The sequence below is a fragment of the Felis catus genome, chromosome D3 (genome assembly GCF_018350175.1).
Source record: "Felis catus isolate Fca126 chromosome D3, F.catus_Fca126_mat1.0, whole genome shotgun sequence".
NCBI lineage: Eukaryota > Metazoa > Chordata > Mammalia > Carnivora > Felidae > Felis > Felis catus.
In genome coordinates, this window is record NC_058379.1 from 31,442,782 (window position 1) to 31,465,432 (window position 22,651).

General features: G+C 43.1%; 1 protein-coding gene across 20 annotated transcripts in view; it reads right to left on the reverse strand.

Annotated features, from left to right (window-relative positions):
• LDLRAD4 (low density lipoprotein receptor class A domain containing 4) overlaps positions 1–22,651 on the reverse strand; it is a 440,311-nt gene that overhangs the window by 232,996 nt on the left and 184,664 nt on the right. For all 20 annotated transcript variants that reach the window (XM_023241720.2, XM_045041610.1, XM_023241723.2 and 17 more), the window contains one exon: positions 19,210–19,681. In XM_023241720.2, coding sequence (XP_023097488.1) covers positions 19,210–19,249 — 40 coding nt within the window. In that variant the 5' untranslated portion in view covers positions 19,250–19,681. The remainder of the gene's footprint in view (positions 1–19,209; positions 19,682–22,651) is intronic.

The window sequence follows — 22,651 nt, forward strand, 5'->3', positions numbered from 1 at the left end:
ATGTTCAAAGCAGCATTATTTATAAGGCAAGATCATGGAAACAATGTAAGTGTCCACTGATGGATGAATCAATAAATAAATTGTAACACACATACAGGGATATTAACCACAAAAAAAGAGTAAAATCCTGCCATTTGCAACAACATGAATGGACCTCAAGGGCATTATGCTAAGTGAAATAAGTCAGACAAAGACAAATACTACATGATCTCTCTTATATGTGGAATCTTAAAACAAAAACCCCACCAAGTTCACAGATGCAAGGAACAAACTGGTGGTTGTCAGCGGTGGGGCGGGGGTGGGAAAAATGGTGAACTGGTTGTTGGTGGGTTTCTTTAGCTTAAATAAAAAGAAAGAAAAAAACCACCTAGTTCAACTTCTTCATTTTAACAATAAATAAATTGTTCAGAGATGTTAACTGACTTCCTAGGTATTTTACATATGGTGGGGGGAGAAGAGATGAGGGGGATTTAAAATACATGATGTGTGTGTGTGTGTGTGTGTGTGTGCGTGCGTGTGTGTGTGTGTGCGCGTGCGTGTAATATCATTTCCCACTAAGGGCTTGTGATGAAGAGAAACAGATGAGGCTGTCCCCTTATGACTGTCCTAATTTGGCCCTATGTATAGACTTTGACTTCTGGGTGGGTGCAGTCTACCCTTGACATTACTGACTCATATTTTCCTTCACTTTCTTACTCTCTTCCTTCTTCTAACTATTCCTTTCACTGTTTATCTATTTTTGTCCTTCCTTAAATTCCCTTTATTTCACAATCTACAATGCTGCACTGATGGAGAGATTTTACCAAGACCAGGTTCAAGTTGGGGACGGTGCTGGAAAAGTCAGAGACAATTTCTGGTACAACAACAACTCCACCCTGTGCCACATTCTCTTGCCATCATTTCTGTACTTGAAAACACAATAATGGTTTTCATCACAGACCTTTTCATCCTCCAAGTTCATTATCCTCTTTGTAACTAAATGATCTATATACATACTTCAAAGTATTAGGAGAAAAAATGTATAATGAGAAGTTGATGATACATACACCAGTATTTTAACAAACTCTTGCTAAGTAAAGCATAAAAGCAAGCATGCAAGCTGGGTAAACTTATTGTAAGGCTGATGAACAGCATGCTGAATAACCAGGTCTAGGAAAGCCAGGGACTTGAGCACTAAAGTGATATATATTGGGGAACTCCTGTGTTCTCTATGTTAGGAGATGCCATCAGATGAGTCCATTCTATCTACCTCCTAGTCCTATGTGTCCCTGCTCACAATTAAAGCTCCTAGAAGAGAGAGCCTGATCATTTTGGCTTAGCTTGTCTCTGGAATCCTATGATTGACAGATCACTAGAATCAAGTAGAGTGGCAGGACAGCTCCCACAAAGGCATTGATGCTGGGAAGGAAGCAGAAACAAGAGAAGTCTCTGCCTTCTAATTACTGGCTGTACAACATGCACACATGCCTTTATTTCTATAAACATCATTTGAAAATATTTCAAATATTATGCAAACATTTTGGGAAATATCACTAAATAAAAAACTACTCCCCTCACCCCCACACATCCTGAACTTCCTACCCCATGTTGTCCATGTAGTGAATTCCCACTAGTGACAATTAGCACAAAATCTTCTATTAAAATACAATCACCCCTAGCAAGCCCCTTTCAACCTCAAGCTGGAATCCATGGGAGCCGAGAGGAGTGGGAACCAGTGAGGAGGGCAGAAGCAAAGCAGCAGAGCTAGCCCAGTTCCTCTCTCCAGACCTGGATGGGCTGATGGACTGTTTCCAGCAAGCATGGCCACATGGAACCTCCTTATCTGTTCTAAACCAAGGAGTGGAATTTGGGGGTCCTCAGAGCTCAAATCCAGGTAATATTGGACTTTTTCCAAAAGAACCTGAGTAATCCTCCAAGGAAGCAGGCAGTAAGTGTGGAGGTTAAACGGAGGACCCAGAAACAAGGCATGTACTTGTGAGTTTGCCGAGGCAACCTTCTGCTAACTCTAAAGTCTAGCCAAGGATAGCCTGAGCTGGCAAAATACATAAGGCACCCATACCAAATTCCTTCTGTTCTAGCCCTGACTATGGTCTGCCAAAAGAGCTCCCAGATTTTCAGCTGGATGTTGGATAATATCAGTTAGATTTCTAGAATCTTTAGTTACTCCCAGAATCTGCTCTCAAGTCTAAATCATGTCTTTCCTCTCCCTCTGACCCAGAAATGGGCTTCATTTCCATTCCACAGTCACTCTTGCTCCCCTGCAGATCCTCCTCTGGGCCCAGGAGGAAAGGAAGAGGAAACTATCTGATCCCAAATACTCTCCTGGGCATCAGGACCACAGCATTGGCCTCACTGCCTCCCCTCGCTCTGTCATGAAGACAGCAGTGGCACTGGCCCAGCCATCTTACTGAGTTGGGCTCCATTTTCCCACTGCTCTACCTTTTCTAATCTAACACATACTTTTCTGTCAGCTTGCTCCTTATACCCTCCTTGACCCACCTCTCCCTTTAGCCCTTTTCTCCTTTCTCTAAACTTCTTCATACAAAGTTGTTTATACTCCTTGTCTCTGCTTCCTCACTGTCCATTCATACATCCACCCCTGACCCCTCAGGCCACATCCTGACACCCTCCCCTGATTGGCTTCCTCCTCACTCTGGCTGTGCCCTCCACATTTGCAGTGTCCTTGAATACTGAATTCCACAAAGTCCTACCCTGATCCTCTCTTCTCAAGCTATATACCATCTCTTCATAACTGTGTTCCTTCCGTCTCTTGGCCTCAATTTTTACCCCCCCCCCCATCCCCAGTTATAATGATGAAAAGTAGACCCAGGAGCTTCCATGTATTCCACTGTATTTCCACTAGAAATATGGTGAAGCTGTGTGAGACCCAAGATAAAAGAAGAACAACTTCTAATCCTGAAGCTCCTGCAGGCCTCTGTATCCATGGAGTAGATGGCCCCTTTGCAGAAAGGCCTAGTGATGGACTCTGCCTCTTGTATGTTAGTGGGTTCTGGGTTGGTCTGGAAGCAGAACACAAGAGGAAGCATATAATAAAATGCAGCAATAGAACTCAAGTCTCTGGACAGGCTTTACTGCCTCCAGGACATAAAACGTTGGGCTCCTTGGGAGATGTCTGTTTGTGAGCACAGTTGTACAGCAGTCACCAAGAGAAGTGAAGACTCAGGGAGAACACAGGGAATACAGCTTCAGCTCACATTGGCCCAGAGACCTCAAAGGGAAGTATGCTCTGGCGCATCATCCACCATGGACTAGGCAGCAATGTTATATACAGGGTTCATGGGTCCTGCAGCCTGCTCTGTGAGAGAAGAGGGTAAATCCTAGGGCAACACATGTGGGTAGGAAGTGGGGTTTCCCTAAAAGACAGGAAAATGGAGATTTACAGGGAAGGGCTTCATGAAGGAGGAAGGAGCTCTCATTCTGAAGAGATAAGAGAGGGGGCAGACCCATAGAAAAGAAAGGGTAGGAGTAGGCTGCCCCATGAGAAAATCATCTGTGAAGAACTTTGCTTTTCTCTCAAATTATGTAATTGTTTTACTTGATTTTAAATGTTTTTTCCCTAAACTGTAGCTCCTACTGGCTATCTGCAGCCTTTGGTAAAGCAGGCCACCCACAGTCTTATGTTAGTATTATTGCAGGGTTCAGATGGCAATGGAGAGCTGGCTTCAGTCCCTGCAAGAACAGCTCCGCCACAATGTTTTAGGGGAGGGCAGCAGTGCGGTTCTCACTATGGCAGACAGAGGGGGTGGGAGGCTCAGAGTGGAGCAGGACAAAAAGGGAGGTGCTGTGGCAGAGGGGCAGTGTCAGTGCACACAGAGAAGGAAGGGTTGTGAAATGTGCTCCTTTCTGCAGAGGTCGGCTGCAAGGAAGGGATGCAGGTATCTGCAGGACACACAGTGCTCTAAGCTACAAATGATTCCCAAATCCCCGCATCCATCCTTGATATGGTTGGATATGCAGGTTCATATCCAACTGTCTGCCTGTCTTTTCCACCATGATGTGCCAAAGCACTTCAAATTCAATACATCCAAGATTACACTTGAGGGCTTCCCCACAACACCTCCTCCTCCTACATGACCTGCCTGAGATCACCCACCCATTCTCCAGGTGCTTCAGCAAGACATCTTAGCATCAGTTTTGACTCTTCCTCTCCCTCATACCCTACTCCCAGCCAATCACTGTTCAACAGAACTTACCTCTGAATCGTCTCTCACTTCACACTGCCACTGTCTGGGGCCTGCTCACCCATCACACGGTCTCTACCACCATGTAAACTCTAACTCTGGCTGGACGGAACTACCACCCAGGCTCTTCCCACTCATCTCTGGGCTGTTGCTGCTGTTGCTCCTACTGCCAAGTCTTTCTGGGACTCCCTCCTACTCCATTCTACTCCCTCATTTGGCCAAGTCCTACTTCTGATCTCTGTTTCTAAATCATTTCTTATTGAAAGCCTTTCTCTGATACCATGATGTAGTGCAGGTAACAATACTACGTAGGCCATGGAAATGGGTCTTGATGACAATGGTTCAGCCCCTTGTCCAGGTCCTCTCTCAGGCTTTATGCTCCTTGGGGATCAGCTCCTACCATGCCCAGAACACACTAGAAACCCAACAACTACTGCAGATGGAATGGATGACTTTGGTTTCCACTTAGTGGCTCAGTCTCATCAGCAGAGGTCTATATAGCCATCATTTTTAGGTGCAGTGTTTAACATGGATGAAACAAAGTGACACAACTTAGTTCTTCAATATATAATCCCTACTTCAGCTAAGAAGCTGTAGTATTTTGATAACTTCACTTGGCAAACATTTCCTTTATAAGGAAGAGACACAAGGTCTGCCAAGAAGGAAAAGAAAGGGAAAGGGAAGGGGCGCTTGGGTGACTCAGTCGGTTAGGTGCCTGACTTCAACTCAGATCATGATCTCATGGCTTGTTGAGTTCAAGCCCCGCATTGGGCTCTGTGCTGACAGCTCAGAGCCTGGAGCCTGCTTCAGATTCTGTGTCTCCCTTTCTCTCTTCCCCTACCCCACTCATATTCTCTCTCTCGCTCTCTCTCAAAAATAAATAAACATTAAAAAAATTTTTAAATGAGAGGGGAAAGGGAAGAGGATGGGAAGATGTGACCATCGATCACAACTTGGTTTTGGTCACTCCGTTCACCTTTTCCAAAACACTGAGTTGAGCAAATCCCACAAGGTTGTCCATGGTCGTACAGCCACCTGAACTCCACAGCCAGAAAAAAGCACATAATGGCTTTTAAAACAATGCAATTTTCAAGAGGAAAATAGCATTCCATAAGCTAAACTTATGCAACTTGCTGCCTGCAGATTATTCTACCTCTTGGTAAAAACTACATTTATGATGTACATATCTTAACTTCTTATTTTTTTGTCTTAACCACTCTCGAAGGCTGGCAGGTGTTCACAAATCTCTTGACCATACTTCTGACTTTGAACAATAAGGAATAGGTTCTTTGTGTTCAAAAGGAGAGTGTGTGCCTTTGAGATAAACAGACAAAAAAGCTAGTGAGCCTTGTCCAGTCCATCAAGGGAGAAGGTGAAAGGGAATTTAAAAACATCCCCCACCCCCCACCCCAGCTCAGCATTATTTATGACCAAGCACCAACTTCCTTCTGCCTGGCCTCCTTTGTGTCTACCCTCCCTGGGACACCGTCCTCTGCTGCCAGAGCAGCTCTGATACAGTCACTCCCCAGCTGGGAACCTTCAAAGGCTCTTCACCCAGTACCAAATAAACTCCAAATCTTCATTCTGACTCCGCGTTTCCTCACACTCCTGGTCATGAGCCACTTGTGTCTGCACTGCTTCCACCTCGATTTCCCTCTTCCTCTGCTTGAAATCTCCCTACCTGGGCTCTGGGCTCAGCTCATATTCCCTAAGCTACCCCAGGAGCCTGCATCTTCTGAACTCTCAGAGAGTTTCACTGGTGCCTTCCTCAGCATTGAACCTTCTGCTTCACATGGTAGCTGTCCTGTCCACATGTGCTACATATCTCTCCAAATAAAACAGGACACCAAGGTTGGGAGAGACACCAAATTAATTGACATTGCTCCTCCATTCCAGGCCAAGAGTAGGTGAGCAACAACAGATGGACAACAAATAAACAAGCAACACTTACTAAGGGTGCTTCAGTGAAGCCAGAAAGACAAGGTATTCATCCGTGGTGCAACTGAAGACCAAGGCCACTATGCTGATTTATAAACAAAAAGCAAAAACAAGCTCTGATGAGTTTCTATTATTCATCAACAAAAACTTCTGAAGTGTCCCCTTCCCTCATCTCTCCCCTATACTCCATGGCCGGGCACCCAATTCAGCAGTTCAGTCAACAGCAGGAACATCATACTTCTTTTTGTTTATACATCTTAAATTAAAAAAACAACAGGCGAGGAGCTCTCGAGTAGCTCAGTCAGTTAAGGGTCCACCCAACTCTTGATTTCAGCTCAGGTCATGATCTCATGGTTTGTGAATTAGAGCCCTGCATTGGGCTCTGCGCTGACAGCATAGAGCCTGCTTGGGATTCTCTGTCTCCCTCTCTCTCTACCCGTCTCTTACACTTTCTCTCTCTCTCTCTCTCTCTCTCTCTCTCTCTCTCTCTCTCTCTCTCTCAAAAATAAATGAATATTTTAAATAGTAATAATAAATAAATAATAAACAAACAAACAACAGGTGAGAAGAGAAGATGGCAGTGGAATAGGAGGACCCTAGATTCATCTCATCCCATGAACACAACTAGCTTACTTTCAAATCATCCTAAATACCCCAGAAATCAACTTGAAGACTGATAGAACAAACTCCACAACTAAAGGGAGAACAAACTCCACAACCTCAAACAAGTGTAAACATGTACAGTTTTGTAGTAATAAAAAATAATAAAAGTTACTTTTGACAAAAAAAAAATAAAACACAACAAACTTTACTTTCAAAAAACATTTACTTGCATGTACATGAGTTGGTGCGATGTGGTTTGCTGGCAACTTCAACAGACCTCATCAAGCCCTCACAACAGCCCCATGAGGGAGGTACCATGCCCTTAGAGACGTAAGTAAACATCCATACTCATTGCCACATAGCTCCCCAGTGGGGAGACAGGGCTGATCCAACTGTGGGGTTAACACCTCTTCCACCGTGCCATACTACTGCAGAGTTTATCTTCCAATTATAAACATTTCATGCAATAGAAAACCTCCACTGCTACAAAAGCCATACGCAGCTGTTGCAGAGATGGTACAGAGAGTGAAGACCATCCAAGTAAGGTTTCCCATCACTATTCAGAGCCAGAAAAGTCACTCTTTTAGTCAGGGCATCAGCCATAAGTAAGGTGATCATATATATAATTAATCGTTCAAACCAGGACATTTCAGAGAGTGAAAGGAAGCACCACCACAACAGGCATACATGGGGACACCTGGCTACCCTACCTAGAGCAAACCTCTGATGAGAAGAGCTCTCAGTTATCTAAACATAATTATCCGAATTATTCACTCTTGTGCAACATTTTAAAACTTACACAGCACCTTCCATATGCTTTTTAAAATCTGGCCCTGTATCCCCACCTAGGAATGTGGGCATTTAAACATTTTCCATCCTACAGATGAGGATGGGTTCAGAGAAATAAAACATCTGTGAAGGTGCATAGCTGCCAGGTGGAAGAGCCAGCCAGACCCAGTGCTTGCATGTCTACCATTCCTGTGTGCCCTGATGTGCTCTCACCACTCAGCTCACTTTCCAAGAGGCCATCTTCTGGAGGTAAAAGACAACAGCACTGGCAAGTGACAGGAAAGGGAGAGGGCACCATCGCAAGACAAAAAAGAGGTTTCCAGCAGGGCACTTCTGTGGGACCACAAGGGAGGGAACAAACGACAAGGGTGAGTTTTCCCAGTGTTGGTTTTTACTTGACTAAGTCTAATGTCATAGGCCAATATATTAATATTTAACATTAGAAAAAATTTTGGGCCAGGAGCGCCTGCGTGGCTCAGTTGATTAAGCGTCCGACTTCAGCTCAGGTCATGATCTCCCAGTTCTTGAGTTCGAGCCATCAGGCTCTGTGCTGACAGCTCAGAGCCTGAAGCCTGCTTCGGATTCTGTGTCTCCCTCTTTCTCTGCCCCTCCCCTGCTTGTGCTCTGTTTCTCTCTCTCTCAAAAATAAACAAACATTAAAAAAATTTTTTACAAAATAGTTTGGGCCAAATAACTGCCCCACCTCCAAAACAGGAAAGTTGCTCAAAACTAGATGAAGAAACAATAGAGGTATAACAACTGCACATTAGGTCCTGTACTGTCCCTTCATGCATCACAAACCCACAGAAGGGCAGGATAGGGACAAAATTAACTGCCAAATCCATCCATAATCCCCTCGCCCCATTTTGGCCTATAGGGCCCAGCACCTCAACCACCTAAACGGTGTCCACACTACTTACATGAGACCACATGGCTAGGTTTAAGTTGTAATTTGCCCCCCTGCTCACGTCCACCCTCTGTGAATGTGCCCGACATATAAAATAAAGATTACAGGCAGGCACAGACGAGGCCTAGGTCTAGCTGGAGAAGCCTCATCCCGAACAACTTGTCTCTGAGGCAGCCCAGGCCTATCTCCACATCAAGGCCTCAGCAGACTCCAGGGGATGTCAGAGCACAGCTAGGAGGGCTTTACATCACGGCATAGACACCATGGAAGGAAACAGGCAGCCTGGTCCAGCACTGTCACTTAGGTTCTCTCTTTAGCTATCAGTTGTATGGGCTGAGATCATAACTACTAATTTAGAGGGAAAAAAGCTGGGCTCCGGATTAAGTAACTTACCCAGATCTCACCCCAACAAATGGTAGGACTTACATCAAAACTCAGATCTTATGATGGGGGCACCTGGGTAGCTCAGTTGATTAAGCATCCGACTTCGGCTCAGGTCATGATCTTGCGGTTTGTGGGTTCAAGCCCCACATCAGGCTCTGTGCTGACAGCTCAGAGCCTTGCTTCAGAGTTTATGTCTCCCTCTCTCTGTGTCTCTCTTTCTCAAAAATAAATAAACATTAAAAACAAACCTCAGAGCTTATGAGCCTAAGCCCATACTCTCTCCCATCCTGTGTGTGAAGGATGATCTGCTATATGCTCACAAGAGGTGTTCGCCAGACTCTCTATGCTCTGGGTCCAAAAGAACCTCTTCCTACACTCTGAACTGTTATCCAATGTCTAAGCATTGGATGGAACACCACGGGGCCGGAGCAAACCAGAAGCATGAGGCAGGCAGATTTTTCTTCCATTCTAGAATATTAGCCAATATCTCCAAATAAATGGAATTTTTCTTAATGTTCATTTAATGTTTTTATAAGGAGAAAAAGACTTTGTGAGAAATGAAGTTTGTATTGAAAACATACCAGCTAGACAGTTGAACGGTAAATGTACTGCACTGGCTGCAAACACAGAGGAAACACAGGTGTTCCAGAGCTTCTGCACGTGCTTACTTGCAGACACCCTAAAAGACTATCACAGTGACAAGACCTACTCCTGTGTGGTCTGAGTCTAGAATTAGAGAAAGTAAACAAGGCTGTAAGCCCATATACTAGAAGCTACAGTTTATACACAGGCTATGATTCTATCATACTATGTAAAAAAAAAAAAAAAATGTCCTTATAGGCCAAGTTTTCTTAAATATACAACTATAATATGCATCTCTCCATAAACTAAACCACCTCTCCAAGAGAAGCATTTGGATCATAGATCTCTGTGGACATTGATAAGCTGGAAGGGAAACACTTCCTGACAAAGGCTGGCCTTGGCCATAGTCCAGTCATGGCACAGTCCAGTCATTTGTGTTGATTATGGCGGTTGTAGGTTCTAATCTTAGCTACTCAACTTATCAGAGGTGTTACCTTCGCTTAACCTGTGCCTGTTTTTCCTCATCTGTCAAAAGCGCTGCACAACAGCAACTATTTTGTAGAATTGTTTTGAGGCTCGAATAAGAGTATAAAGTGCTTAGAATATTGCCTGGCACATAGTAATAATTACTATCATTTACTCAGTCTCCATAACCCTCACCCCAATGAAGCAAGGATAAGGAATGCTTACATTCATGGCATACTCAGTCAAACCTGGATGACAGCAGAAAGCCATCAGTGAACGTGTAATGGGTTTGTTTTTTTCTTAAGTTTTATTGTGGTAAAAATATATATAAAATTTGCCATTTTAACCATTTTTAGGTGTACAGTCCTACAGCATTCTGTACATTCACATTGTTTTACAACCATCACCACCATGGGTCATTCTTCTTTCACTCCTAAGTATTCCAAAAGCAGAATGACATAAAAACTGGTGAGGTTAAGAGGTAGACATGTAAAAGATTTTCTAAGTTAGAAAACACACAACACTATCTGACAAACACTTACTATGTGAGTTCAGTTTCAAGCTTCAAATTCCCGTCTCTCTCTTTCTCTCTCTATATGTCCCTCTTGCCTTGCATTGATTTATAAAGGAGAAGGACTATTTCTCTCTGCATGCTTGGGATCCAGCTCCAGCACAGACAGACCTGTGTTTCAACTCTGGCACTGAGGCTTGCTAGACAATGTGGCCTCAAGCAGGCTTACTCTGGGCCTGTATTGTTCCCTTACAAATAGACCTGGCATAATACTTATACCTCCAGGGCTGTTCCAAGGAGTGAATGAGACTGTATATGTGAAAGCACCTGGCAGAGCAGACAATTAATCTTCACTCCTTATGTCAGCTCTGTGAAATACCGCTTCTGAGATCATGGATAAGCAATTCCAAAGGGCAAGGTAAACATCCTTAATTTTCTGAAATTTTATCACAAAAAAAAATAAATTTAAATAGTAAGACAGCATAGTTTCCCCATCTTACTACTGATACAGAGGAGCCCTGAGCCCAGACGCTACCTACAGGTATGCAGGGCCACGCACTGTCATCCTGCATCTGTAACCAAGAGGTGTCTTCCTCACACTGCTCTGGAAATGCTCTAAAATACCCAAGTCAGCTGAGAGGAAAAAAATGTCCATGTTACCATATTCACTATTGCTGGTTAAAATTTTTTAAATAGAACCATAAAACATCTACACAGATGCCAAACATGTTTATTTCTGCATCCCTTTCAGAGTTTTCACATTTGAACATAATGTCCTGAAATAAACACATGCAGACCTGTAACTCCAAATTAGACCCATCAGGGCACACACTCACGACCTGTGATGACCGCACAAGATCGCTGCCCCACAAACCATCACCCAGAGCCATCTCTGAGTAAGGCAGGTAGAGTGACTTGAGTGCAGAGACAGAAATCATATTGACTGGAATATAAATGAGGGAGAGAGGAAGCCATATGCTGAAGATTTCCATAAGCAGAGAGGCCAGGGGGTCTCAGCAAAAGACAGCCTCTCTAGACCATGTTCCCAGGTCCACAATAGCAGTGATGCATCTGCTCTGCACTGAACATGTATGTCCAGGGGGAAGGATCATATCAATCTGCTCTGAACCCCTCACAGGCATGGCATGAGCTCCCACCAAACATTTGCTAAATGAACCCCTGCTTTCTGAGGCCTTTACATGTAGCTAACCTCTTGAAGATGGTGATAGAAGAAAACCACTTACTGAGCACCATCTATCTGCTAGGCTCTACAGTTGATACTTTACATATGTTACTTCATTTAATCCTTACTAAAATCCTACTGACTAGTTATTATTATCTCCACTTTAGTGTTGTGAAAGTTGTGCTTCAGAATAGTCAGCTAACTTGTCAACATCACTGAGTAGAAATTTGGGGGAAGTTCAACACGGGAATGGCTACTTCTTCTGGAAGCCAGGCCTTTTCTAGCCTCTGGGCTCATCCTGCAGTGGTAAGCACAAGATAGTCCAAACAAAGGATTCCAAACCCTCTGCACACCAATACAGCAAGAATCTAGGACCCAAGAAAGAAATTCAAGGGGTCACATGTTGAAGCAGTCACCTGGTTTCTGTACAAGTCTTTGATTTCTCCAGAACTAAACCATTCTTTACAGGGGTAACTTAAACACCCAAGTTTCAGAAGTATGATGGTCAAAAGCCAACATTTTTTGAAGAACCCTAATGAGATTTGTAGGTAGTTTTTGACCCTGGATATTCAAGGACAAGGAATTCATCTTAAACCAGTGCTGATTGCTTAAAACCATCATTCAAACCAGCCTTGTTGACTTTTATGTGTATATCCTAAAATCCAGCAATGAGTGCCCATCATCACTTTGAGTCACCCTTTAGGATGCTCTGCTCAGAATTTAAAAGGCTGGGAAATGGAAAGGTTCAGCGAAATAAAAGTATGTCAGATTAAGCAGCAATTTGAATGTTTTCAACTTTATAATTCCTATATTTGTTTTGATGGTATAGCTATTTAAAAGCTATAAACATAAGGATTTTATAACTATATTTATGTTGTACATATTTAAGTAACCTTAAAATAAATACAGTTTCAAGCAATACTGAGATTACTTCTTATCCTTATTTAAAATGGGTATATACACTCCTCAGGCATCAGGCTACCATAATGCCTCTAAAAAAGATGATCATCTTTGTCACAGTAGGAAAACTCTGGAAACAGTGCAGAATAGTTTACAGGAAAGAAAATGGAGATGCTTTAGGAGCTTATTAGAAAACAATTTACACATAGAAACAATGTTATTAAATAAGGGTTACGTTTGGAACTGAGGACCAGATGCCAGGCTAAATAGGGCAATGTAAAAACCAAGCACACACACCACAGTGTGTTCTGATAGCTCTCTTAGTAAATCTAACTTCCCTCAAGCCAGAGCATGCAAGATTTTACAAAAATCTATTATTATCAATCATTTCTATATCTGTTAAATTACAAGTAGGAAGATCGTCTGGGCTTCTCTCACGCACATCACAAAAGATGTCATGGAACTGAGACAGACCCTGAAGTCAGAAAAATTGTAGAAGGATAAAGTCTAAGGAAGATGAAGAAGTGTTAGCAAAGGCATTGAGGTATTTAAAAATGTAAAAACTATTTGAGGATGGGCAAGTAGTCCAGTTTGTCTGGAACTTCAGTCACAGCAAGAGAATGATGGAAGAAAACACAAGGGAACTTTGAACTCCAGGCTGAGGAGTCTAGACTCTTTTTAGGAAACAAGAAACCATGAAAACTTTGAGGACAAGAGAAGGCATAATTAAAGCTGCATTTTAAAGAATGCTGGCAGAATGAGCCAAGGGGGAGAATGGAGGCAGAAGAAAGATTGCCTCCTTACCTTCTTTTCATCTGCAGCACATTACACACGTCTGGCAAGAGCTCTGCTTCACTAGTGCCGTGGGACAGTGACACCCAAACCTCAGCTAGAAGGAAAGCAACATCACAGACTGGCATCATGTGTTGTCCCTCTGTGTTTTGCTTTCTAAAAAGCCTTCAATGTCTTGTCATTTGGGAAATGCTGCCCATTATCGCCCATTAGGGACCTTCATATTCCAAGTTTCATATTAAACACTTTGAAAAGTTCTACAGTAAAGAAACCAATTAAATTTCTTCCTCCAAAATTTGGCCATGAATCACTCCCCCCCCCCAGCCCCACCTCCCTTTAATTGATAAACAGCTCTCACTATCAACTAAAACAAGCATCCTTCAGGCAGATATGGAAAGTGTGAGCTAAGGTCATCCATGGTCGGCACACAGGCACAGCCTCAAAGGGGTGAGTAATAAGCTCAAAGTCTAGGTGGCTCAAGATCCTTCGGGGCTGTTCAGAGCCCTTGGAATAGTGTAGCGCTGGTCAAGCCTCCAAGTAAGGCCACGTCCATCCTACTCAGGGTCCCAGCACTCGAGCTAGTGTGAAAGATTTCCATGGAAAAAGAAGCATCACAACAACTCCATTTAAGTGATTCTTTCCATTTTTTGGTTCTTAGTGGCTAAGAAAACACAATCACCTAAATTCATAAAATAGCTCTGTTTTGGATATCTGAAGACTATTAAATCAACTCTCATTCTTCTCCTTTATGAGTGATATAACCTTAATTTATTTAACAACTAGGTCTGACCATCCTTTTCACAAGAAAGACTTGTAAATTCTATAGGAATTTGGTTCATTTATTTAGTCATCCAAGGATATATGTTTCTTCTAACACTGAACGAAATGATTCCAGAAGCCCAAGAAATTTAATTATGCAAAACAGTATTTAAGGGTGTCATTAGTGGTGGGGAGGGAGCAGAATCCTAACACTGGCATCTTCTTTAGGATGTAATGGTGATAACCCAGGCAGGATGCTTTCCAAGTCAGGAGAAAGTACAGCAAACCTCAGATGAAATCTCCATCACTATTAGGACACTTCAACAGAGAGCTGACTGACCCAGCCTGAAAGGATTCCCATTTCTCTATGCCCAGAGGCACCAGGGTTGCGGGGGGGGGGGGGGGGGGGGGGGTGTTCTTACAAAAGTCTTATCTTGCTGGCATCTATTCATCTACACTATTGCTTCCATGAACTAAAGCCAGACAGAGACTATCTGAAAGAACAAACACAATGAACTTAGGATGCTTGAGTTTTCACTGCCAAAATGAAACATTAGCATCACTGTCGTAATGATGGCACTCAGGTAGGCTCTACAGCATCATGCTGCAAAGAGCTCCATAAACATGCATTAATTTCATGACATCCTGCAGTGCAAGCAGGGCTGCTCCATCTCACAGCTGAATGGCAGGAACAGGCCACAGTAACTGGGAACAGGCACCTGGAAGAAATGGAGCTCAGCACAGTCTCAGAAGCTAGGACCAACCAATCCCTTTGAAAATTCAGTCATAGGGGTGCCTGGCTGGCTCAGTCAGAGGAGCATGTGACTCAATCTCGGGGTTGTGGGTTCGAGCTCCACGTTGAGTGTAGAGATTATTTAAAAATAATAAAATCTTTTAAAAATTCAGTCATAAACCTTAATAAAGTTCACATCTTTGAACTCCATAATTCTAATTCTGGGACCTTAACCTAAGAAAATAGCCCAATACATAGAAAAGCTTTTTGCACAACAGTGTTCATCAAAGCATTATCTATAAGGGCAAAAGCTGTCAAAAACTTCAATATCCAATAATAAAAGCACAATTTAAAAATTCAAGTACACATACATAAAGAATATGATGTAGCAATTTTAAGGCATATTTCTAAAGAAAATGCTCGTAATGTTAAAGGGGAATGATCAGGTTATAAAAGTGAACACATGTTATAAAAACAGTTTATAGGAAGAAATGTACACAGGAAAAAAAGATGGAAAAGATGTAAGCCAGATGTTGACAGTGGAAAGCTTCATACGGCAAGGCTATAGGATGGGTAGTTATTTTTTTCTTGCAATTTGTCTGAGCTTTCCCAATTTGCTTACAATGAATAGGTATTACTTGCAAAAGAGAAAATTAAGTCTTTTTTGTTATAAAATAATACCTAACTGATTAAAATCATTTTCAAATTACATGTGCTGAGAAAACTTACAATAATGTGTAAATTCTTATATGCAAGAATAGAACATCATAATTAGGAGGATGAATTTGCAATATGTATCCATGGGTGTACACCTATATTCACACAGGAAGCAAAATGTAAGAGGGGATTTGAAAGACACAGGCAAACCGGCAATGGCATGGGGACGAAGGGGCTTCCAAGCTCCCACCAGCCGTCACAGTAATTGCACTCACTGCAAAACAAGCAGTGGGCTTGCCATGCAAACACAGCTTCATACTGGTCTACCAGGCTTCCCTCCTGGCCAGACTGCAGCCCCTAAGTACTTCTTTAATAGGAATCCTGAGCCCTCCAGACTCCCATCACCAAGGGAATTGAAACCTAAAATATAAACTAACAAATTTTTTTAAGTGGAGATATGGTTAACTGTATAATGACTTCGTCACACTCTAAGACAAGATTTAAAGCCAAGGACAAATGCTTTAACCCCTTCACCGTTTCAAATATCGAAGGCAAGACTTTTTTCCACTGGCCTAGAAAATCCACAAAATCAGTGCATCTTCAATTCCAGAAACTAAGACATCAGCACCTTTAGTTGCCCTGGGATAAGAAAAGTCTAAAGTCAAGAAACATAAGAACGGCAAACCAACTAAGTGGGTGGGCACCAGCCTCTGACTCACCTCTAAGACTACAGCTTTACTGCATTGCTTGGGCAGGGACAGAGGATCGGCCCTTTCATCCTACATCATAAGTAACTATTACCAACCATGTGGGGAAAGAAAGATGAGAAGAGCAGGCAAAAAATAAAAATGATGAGCCCACTCCACAGGGACCCACTCCAGAGAAGGCTGGGTACTTCTATCTCCTTTATTCCATCACTGGTTATTTCCCTAGAGAAAGTGGGGCACTAAAACCATTGTCCTACAGGTACTCGTGCGCCTGGCTCTTATAACTAATATCCAACAATCCACAGCTTCCTTGAGAATGTGCAGATTATTCAATCACCTGTGTTGAGGAAATGGGACAAGTCAGTTCCTTTTTTCAAGTACTGACTCTCCCAACCCACCCTCTCCTCTAAACTCTAATCACCACTCTTTGTACAGTGTTGGCTCTCACAGCTTGCCAGACTTTCAAATGCACTGAGCACCTGGGGATCCTGTTAGACTATAGGTCCTGGTTTGGCAGGGCTAGTTGATGCAATTAAACCCCACTCTCTGAGGGGGAGACCCAGGCAGTGGTAAGGCTCTCCAGGTGACCCACATGTGCAGCCAAGTTTGCATAAAGGGCTAAGAGATTTCAAAAGGCCACCAGCCTGGTCTAACTGCTGGCTCTGAGTGTGCCCCTGCATCAACAATACCAGCACACACACACACAGGTAAAGCACATGGTAAGCTCTCTAAAATATTGGCCATGGATATTATTTTACTACTACTACCAATATGATTATTATTCAGGTAGGCTGATGCAACTAGGAGGAGGTCAAATTTGTAAGGAAATAGAGTTCTTCGGTAAATTATAATTTAAAAGAAGTTCAGAAAATATGAACTGGGGAGGAGCCTTGAGAGGGTGGCTAAAAGCAAATGTAGGAGGAGGTGACCATGGTCCTGTGCCCATAATCAGGGCAGTAACAGTCATAATTACAGCTGCCATTTTCTCGGGCCTTAATGTTTCAGGCACTGTCCTAACTACTGTGAATTTTCCAGGCAGAACCCAGTGGTTTCCATTATTCAGAACCAACTGTCTCAAGGCCCTAGGCTCAAGATGGCCTGGGATCTTGACAGGGATGGGGGATGTCTTCATTTTTCCTCAGAAAATGAGGAAACTGGTGAGGACTGGACACAACTCTGTTAACTGTGAACCATGTCAGACTAATGTCAGGCTCAGGAGAGACTGTGTGTAGAATCCAGTGGGGTGCCCCCCTCACCTCCACTCCCTGGTCAGGCCCCTCTAAAAGGCTGACTGCCCAAGAAGGCAATGGCAGTAAAGTAGGAGTCTCAAAAGCCATGCAGGGGGAGGCAACAACTACAGGAGCTTTTCACCTCCTGGGCAGGCATTGAAACAGCTGAGGAGCGTGAACACGAGGCTAGTCTACATTTTGAACCATGTGCTGCTCTTCCTCCAGTTCTTTTTGTTACCTCTTCCTCTCAGAATTGCTTTAGGAGCTTCTTTCCTTACACCTCCTGGTTGCCTCTCCTCCCCAGATGTCTTCCAGAGAGTGGGGAAGAAGAGTTTGAAGGGCCTGGCCACTTCACAGAGGTATGCCCTGTATGCTACCCTTCACACAGAATAGAGAAAGTGACATTCCATGAAGGAGCAGCTCATGTGACTGAAACAGCTGAAGTGGACCCATTAAGGGAGGACAGGAGGACAGGGTTTCCAATCAGCCAGACTGGAAGTCTGAGATGGTCTAAAGCACTCAACTTTGTATGCTTTTCTGAATCTACACTTAAATACAGTTTCATTCATTTTCAAAGGGCTGTTACCACCCCAAGAGGACCGTCCCCAGCACAGCCCCCAGGATGAAGGCTCCCATGTTATAGACACAGATGGTGACAGTCTAAGGAGCTCGCTCAAAGTGTGAGCACAGAGCACAAGGACTGGACTGGGCAGCCAGGCTCAACCCTGTAACTCCACGTTAGGAAAGAGCCAAGGTCTGGAAAGGATCGAACTCCATACTCAGCACTCACATATGTAGTCTCATTTCTTCCCCAGAGCAGGGCAGTTGAGTCCGTGTCCATCTTCATTTAGAAATAAGCAAAAGGAAACAGAAAAAAGCTCAATGACTGTCCAAGAGCAGAGCTCTCATCAGGGGAGAGGGCAGAGCCCCAATCCAAGTCTGTGTGGCCCTCAGGCTGAGCCACAACCTCTCCAGCACACAACAACCTGACCTGCTCTCTCCACAGAATTTGAAATGTTGCAAACTTTTAAAACTCACAGGACCAGAGAATGTGGTCACTTGTTGCGATTATACTACCATCTTTCCTTAAAAAAAAAAAAAAAAAGCCCAAAAACTATCTTCTTATATAAAAATGTTTCTCCTTGATTCCATTAGTTTCTTTAACTTCACCGCCCCCATTTTATAAATAAGGAGGCAGAAGCCTGGGATGTTAAGTGAATCTGACAAGGAACAAGGACCCAAATTCAAAAGGCCCTGTGTTTCTTTCAGGCCATGGGTCTGGGGCGTCAGCCAGACTGAGTGGTTCCCTGCAAAATGTGCAAACTGGCAGCCAGTGGGCAAAGCAATGTCAAATAGTGATGCGGGGCTTCTCCATAAGCTCACTTACATGAGAAGAATCTCAACTGAGTGGTTAGTTCAGCAGAATTTCCACCCCCACCACCATTTGCACACAAATAAATCTGAGAAGGAAAACTAAAGATGGGGAGGGAGAAGTCACTCATCATCAATAACTTTATTCCCTCAGAGAGTCTTCCCACTTCTGTAAAGAAAAACATATCCTCTATTCATAGCTCTGCAAGTGACATATTTCCTTTAGAGAACAATGACTTGCAGAATATTGTGTGTGCCATATTACTCGACAAAAGTAGAATCATATAATGTCAAATGCTTTTTCAAATTTCTATTTAGAGAGAAGAAAAACATACTATTATTTTGTCAAAATCAGTCACCATGGCAGCCTGAGCCCCTTGACTCTGAATTGCCTTCAGTTCATAAACATAAATGCATACTCATTTTATAGAATTGTTTGTTACTTTATTACCTACCAACTAAGTTCAAATAAAGTTTTAAGCGTGGAGAATTCTCACCTGTGAAAGCATTTGTGGCCTGAAAACCAGCTTCCTGCATACTGCTCCCCAGACAAGCCTGTGCTCCAACTCTTAAGCTATCCTGTCAAGAGAAAACTGCCTGGGCGGGGCCTCAGGTCACTTCCATCTTAGCTTGTCGGAGTCCATCGCTCTGCCCCGTCCGGCTTTTGGTAGCATCTGATGCCCACCTGTCCTGCTCCCAGACCCTGAGAGCAGGTGGTACCTGGGACGGCACCCAGTCCAGCAGCGTGCACACTTGGGGCACACAGTCACGTCAGCCGTCCAGCCAGAGAGTGAAGGCCATGGTGAGCCCAGGAGCAGAGGAAGCTGTCCCGCTGAGACCTGCTTTCCCACCTTAGAGTGAGGCCCTCCTCAGCCACTTGGCAGCCAGCATCCTCCACGGGTCTCAGCCGCTCTAAGGGAGCTCAGTATGGTCTGATCTGCTGCTCTCTGTGCTTCGCCTCTCCCCTTGCTGAAATTAAAAAGAAAGAGATCACTTTCCTGATGACCTGTAGGAACATGAAATTTAGTAGACCCATTGAGGCCAAAAAAAGGAGAAAAAGAGAAAGCTACCCAGAGCAATGTTCATGGTCACGCTATGGGCACTGGAGGAGCTCTGGGGAGGCGGTAGGTGCACCACCTTTTCCTGAGTGCCTGTGAAGGGGCAGGGAGCAGAGGTAGCTTTTACTTGCACCCCAGAAAAAAAGACAGAAGACAGTATTCACTGCTCCGAGCCTCTCTAAGAATGGCTACAAAGGCCATACAATATTCAAATGTCTTTCCCTCAGTTACTTGTAGTTCACAGGTACCCTGAAGAAGAAACCCATTTCCCAAGCTTGTTCCTGAGGTCTTAGAAGTGAGGTCTGAGGTTCCTATCCACTGCTGTCAGTACTCCTAGAATTACTTGTGTTGAGGAGTTTTAAAAAATGACTCTCAAGGGAGAAAACAAAGGCCTATAACAATATTTTAAAGAGTGAGAAGGAAAAGCAAGTTTAATCTGAAATTTTGCATTACATATTACATACCATTATATAATATAAAAGCATTTTACAAAATATTTCTCAGATACTTTAGTGTTGTTATAGTATACAAGAAGCAACACTAATAACAAGAACGTTAGAAGCCCAAAGATGAGACTTTTTAAAATAGAATCCGAATAGGACTCTCCAGTATTAGAGAAAAATCTTTTTTTTCATTATCAGCACTTCACTCTAATCAATTCATATCGATCTTTCAAAAATATAACCTTATTCCTCTTTTTCACCATCAAACTAGAGGAAAGAAAAATAATTTCAGAAAATGGCACATAACAGAAAAGAACACTCTGTTAAGCCCTCTTGTTGTAAATATAAAGTAGTAAAGGAAACATCACTAATGCAGGCTAGCTATAAGGAAGACCTTATGTATTAATGAAGTGCTGTAATTATGTTAATAAATTCAATTGTATTGCCTTCATGTACCTGCAGTAACAATCACAGTTAATAAGGTGTAGTGTACCACAAGTCCTTAAATTTAATGAATAGGTGGAAAAAATTATTCCAATTAAAATAATTTATGCAAATGGTAGTTATGAAGTGCTTGAAAATGTGACAAAACATTTTTTCTCTGAATTGAAACATTCCATGTAAAATGACCAACACACACAGTGTGAGCATCCTAACGGCCTACACTAACTTCTAAAGTAAACTAACCACATGCACTATACCTATCAATTTGAGGAAATGGAAGTGCCAGAAAAAAACAAAACCACCTGCCCCTATAAAACCTCTATTTTCTTTGCCCTTTGCTATGGTGCTTTCAATGCACAGAAACAGTAGACTTTATTTGTTCTTTTTCTTTAAACTCAGAGACAAACGAAGCGTGATGAGGTTTTTGTTGTTACTTTATCGTGGGCTTTCTGTTTATTTTATTTTGTTTCACTGCAAAAGGTATGCTACCTCACTTTTTAAAAACAAAATCAAGCTATTCTATATCACATTTCAAATGGCTATGGAAAAGACTGAGGCAGATGTGGACCAAAATGGAACCAACAATTTTTTTTCTTTTCTTCCTTTTACCATCTTCATCATACTCACCAATTCTTATAATGTCTATTTATTTTTGAGAGAGAGAGAGAGAGAAAGAGAGAGAGAGAGAGTACAAGCGAGGAAGGGGCAGAGACAGGCGGAGACACAGAATCTGAAGCAGGCTCCAGGCTCTGAGCTGTCAGCACAGAGCCCGCTGTGGGGCTTGAACCCATGAGCTGTGAGATCATGACCTGAACCGAAGTTGGATGCTTAACCAACTGAGCCACCCAGGCGCCCCCACGCTCACCAATTCTTAACTTTACTTCTAAAAGAGAAGTATGGTGACAGGTGTCTAACAGCTCAAATTGGGGTCTCAGGAATGGTATTGGTCAGAACTTTTAGGGCAATGTGTAAACTAATAAAGACCAGAGGAACACAGTATTATCCCATTAATGAGTAACTTTCAAATTCCTGCATATACTCAGTCTCCATAAATGCAATTTTTAAGTTAAAATGAAACTAACTTCCATAAAATGTTTTCTTCCTAACTACTAACACATATTCCTTTTGTAGAAATATACAAGAAAGTAGCAAGAGTGCCCAGGACCTGAAGACTCTGTTCTGTTCAGTGAGGGACCCACGCATCCAGGACAGGGCAAGGAACCCAGTCACGCTCAGTAAGAAAGTGTCAGATGACCCAACAGGCTGGGGAACAGAGGTGGGTGACTAGAACCCAGAATTAGGAGAAGCAAAGCACATCTGCTTTCACAGCTTAACAACCAACCAAGAATCAGCAAAAAAGGCAGAGAAACAGAACAAATGGTGGTCTCACCCACCTTCCGCATCTAACCCTCTCCTATGGCTCTTGCTCATGATCCTTCTCACCTTCCAATCACAGCTCAAATGACCCTGGTCAGAGAGACCTCCATGATCATCCCCCAGGATAAATTCCCAGCCTATCTACCCAGCTTCCCAGCACTTGCCATAGTCACAGCTGCATGCAGGGGTCCTGATCACTTAGCACCCATCTTTCCTGCTGGACTCTAAGTGCATTGAGGACAAGGACAGTGACTGACTGACTTTCCACCTCCCTTCAGCAGCTAAGATACTGCCTGATGCCTGTTCTGCTGAATGAATGGAAGAGTGGATGAAGGCCATTGGTGTTCGGAGGGGTACACACAGAAGAAGAGCTCAGCAAACACTTACAAAACAAACTGACCCCAAGCAGTGAACAGAGGCAGAATTTCCTGAGAGACTACTCTGCACAGCTGGCTCAGAGCCTCTGAACTGGGAGGGTTCTCTGAAATGGTTTTCCTACCATCCACCGGTCAAGATGAGGCAGTGACTACCAGTGATCATTCCTACTCACTTCACAGAATGTCCTATCCTATCAAGTAGAGGATAGGATACTGGAAAGAAGAAAGGAAAGGAAAGGA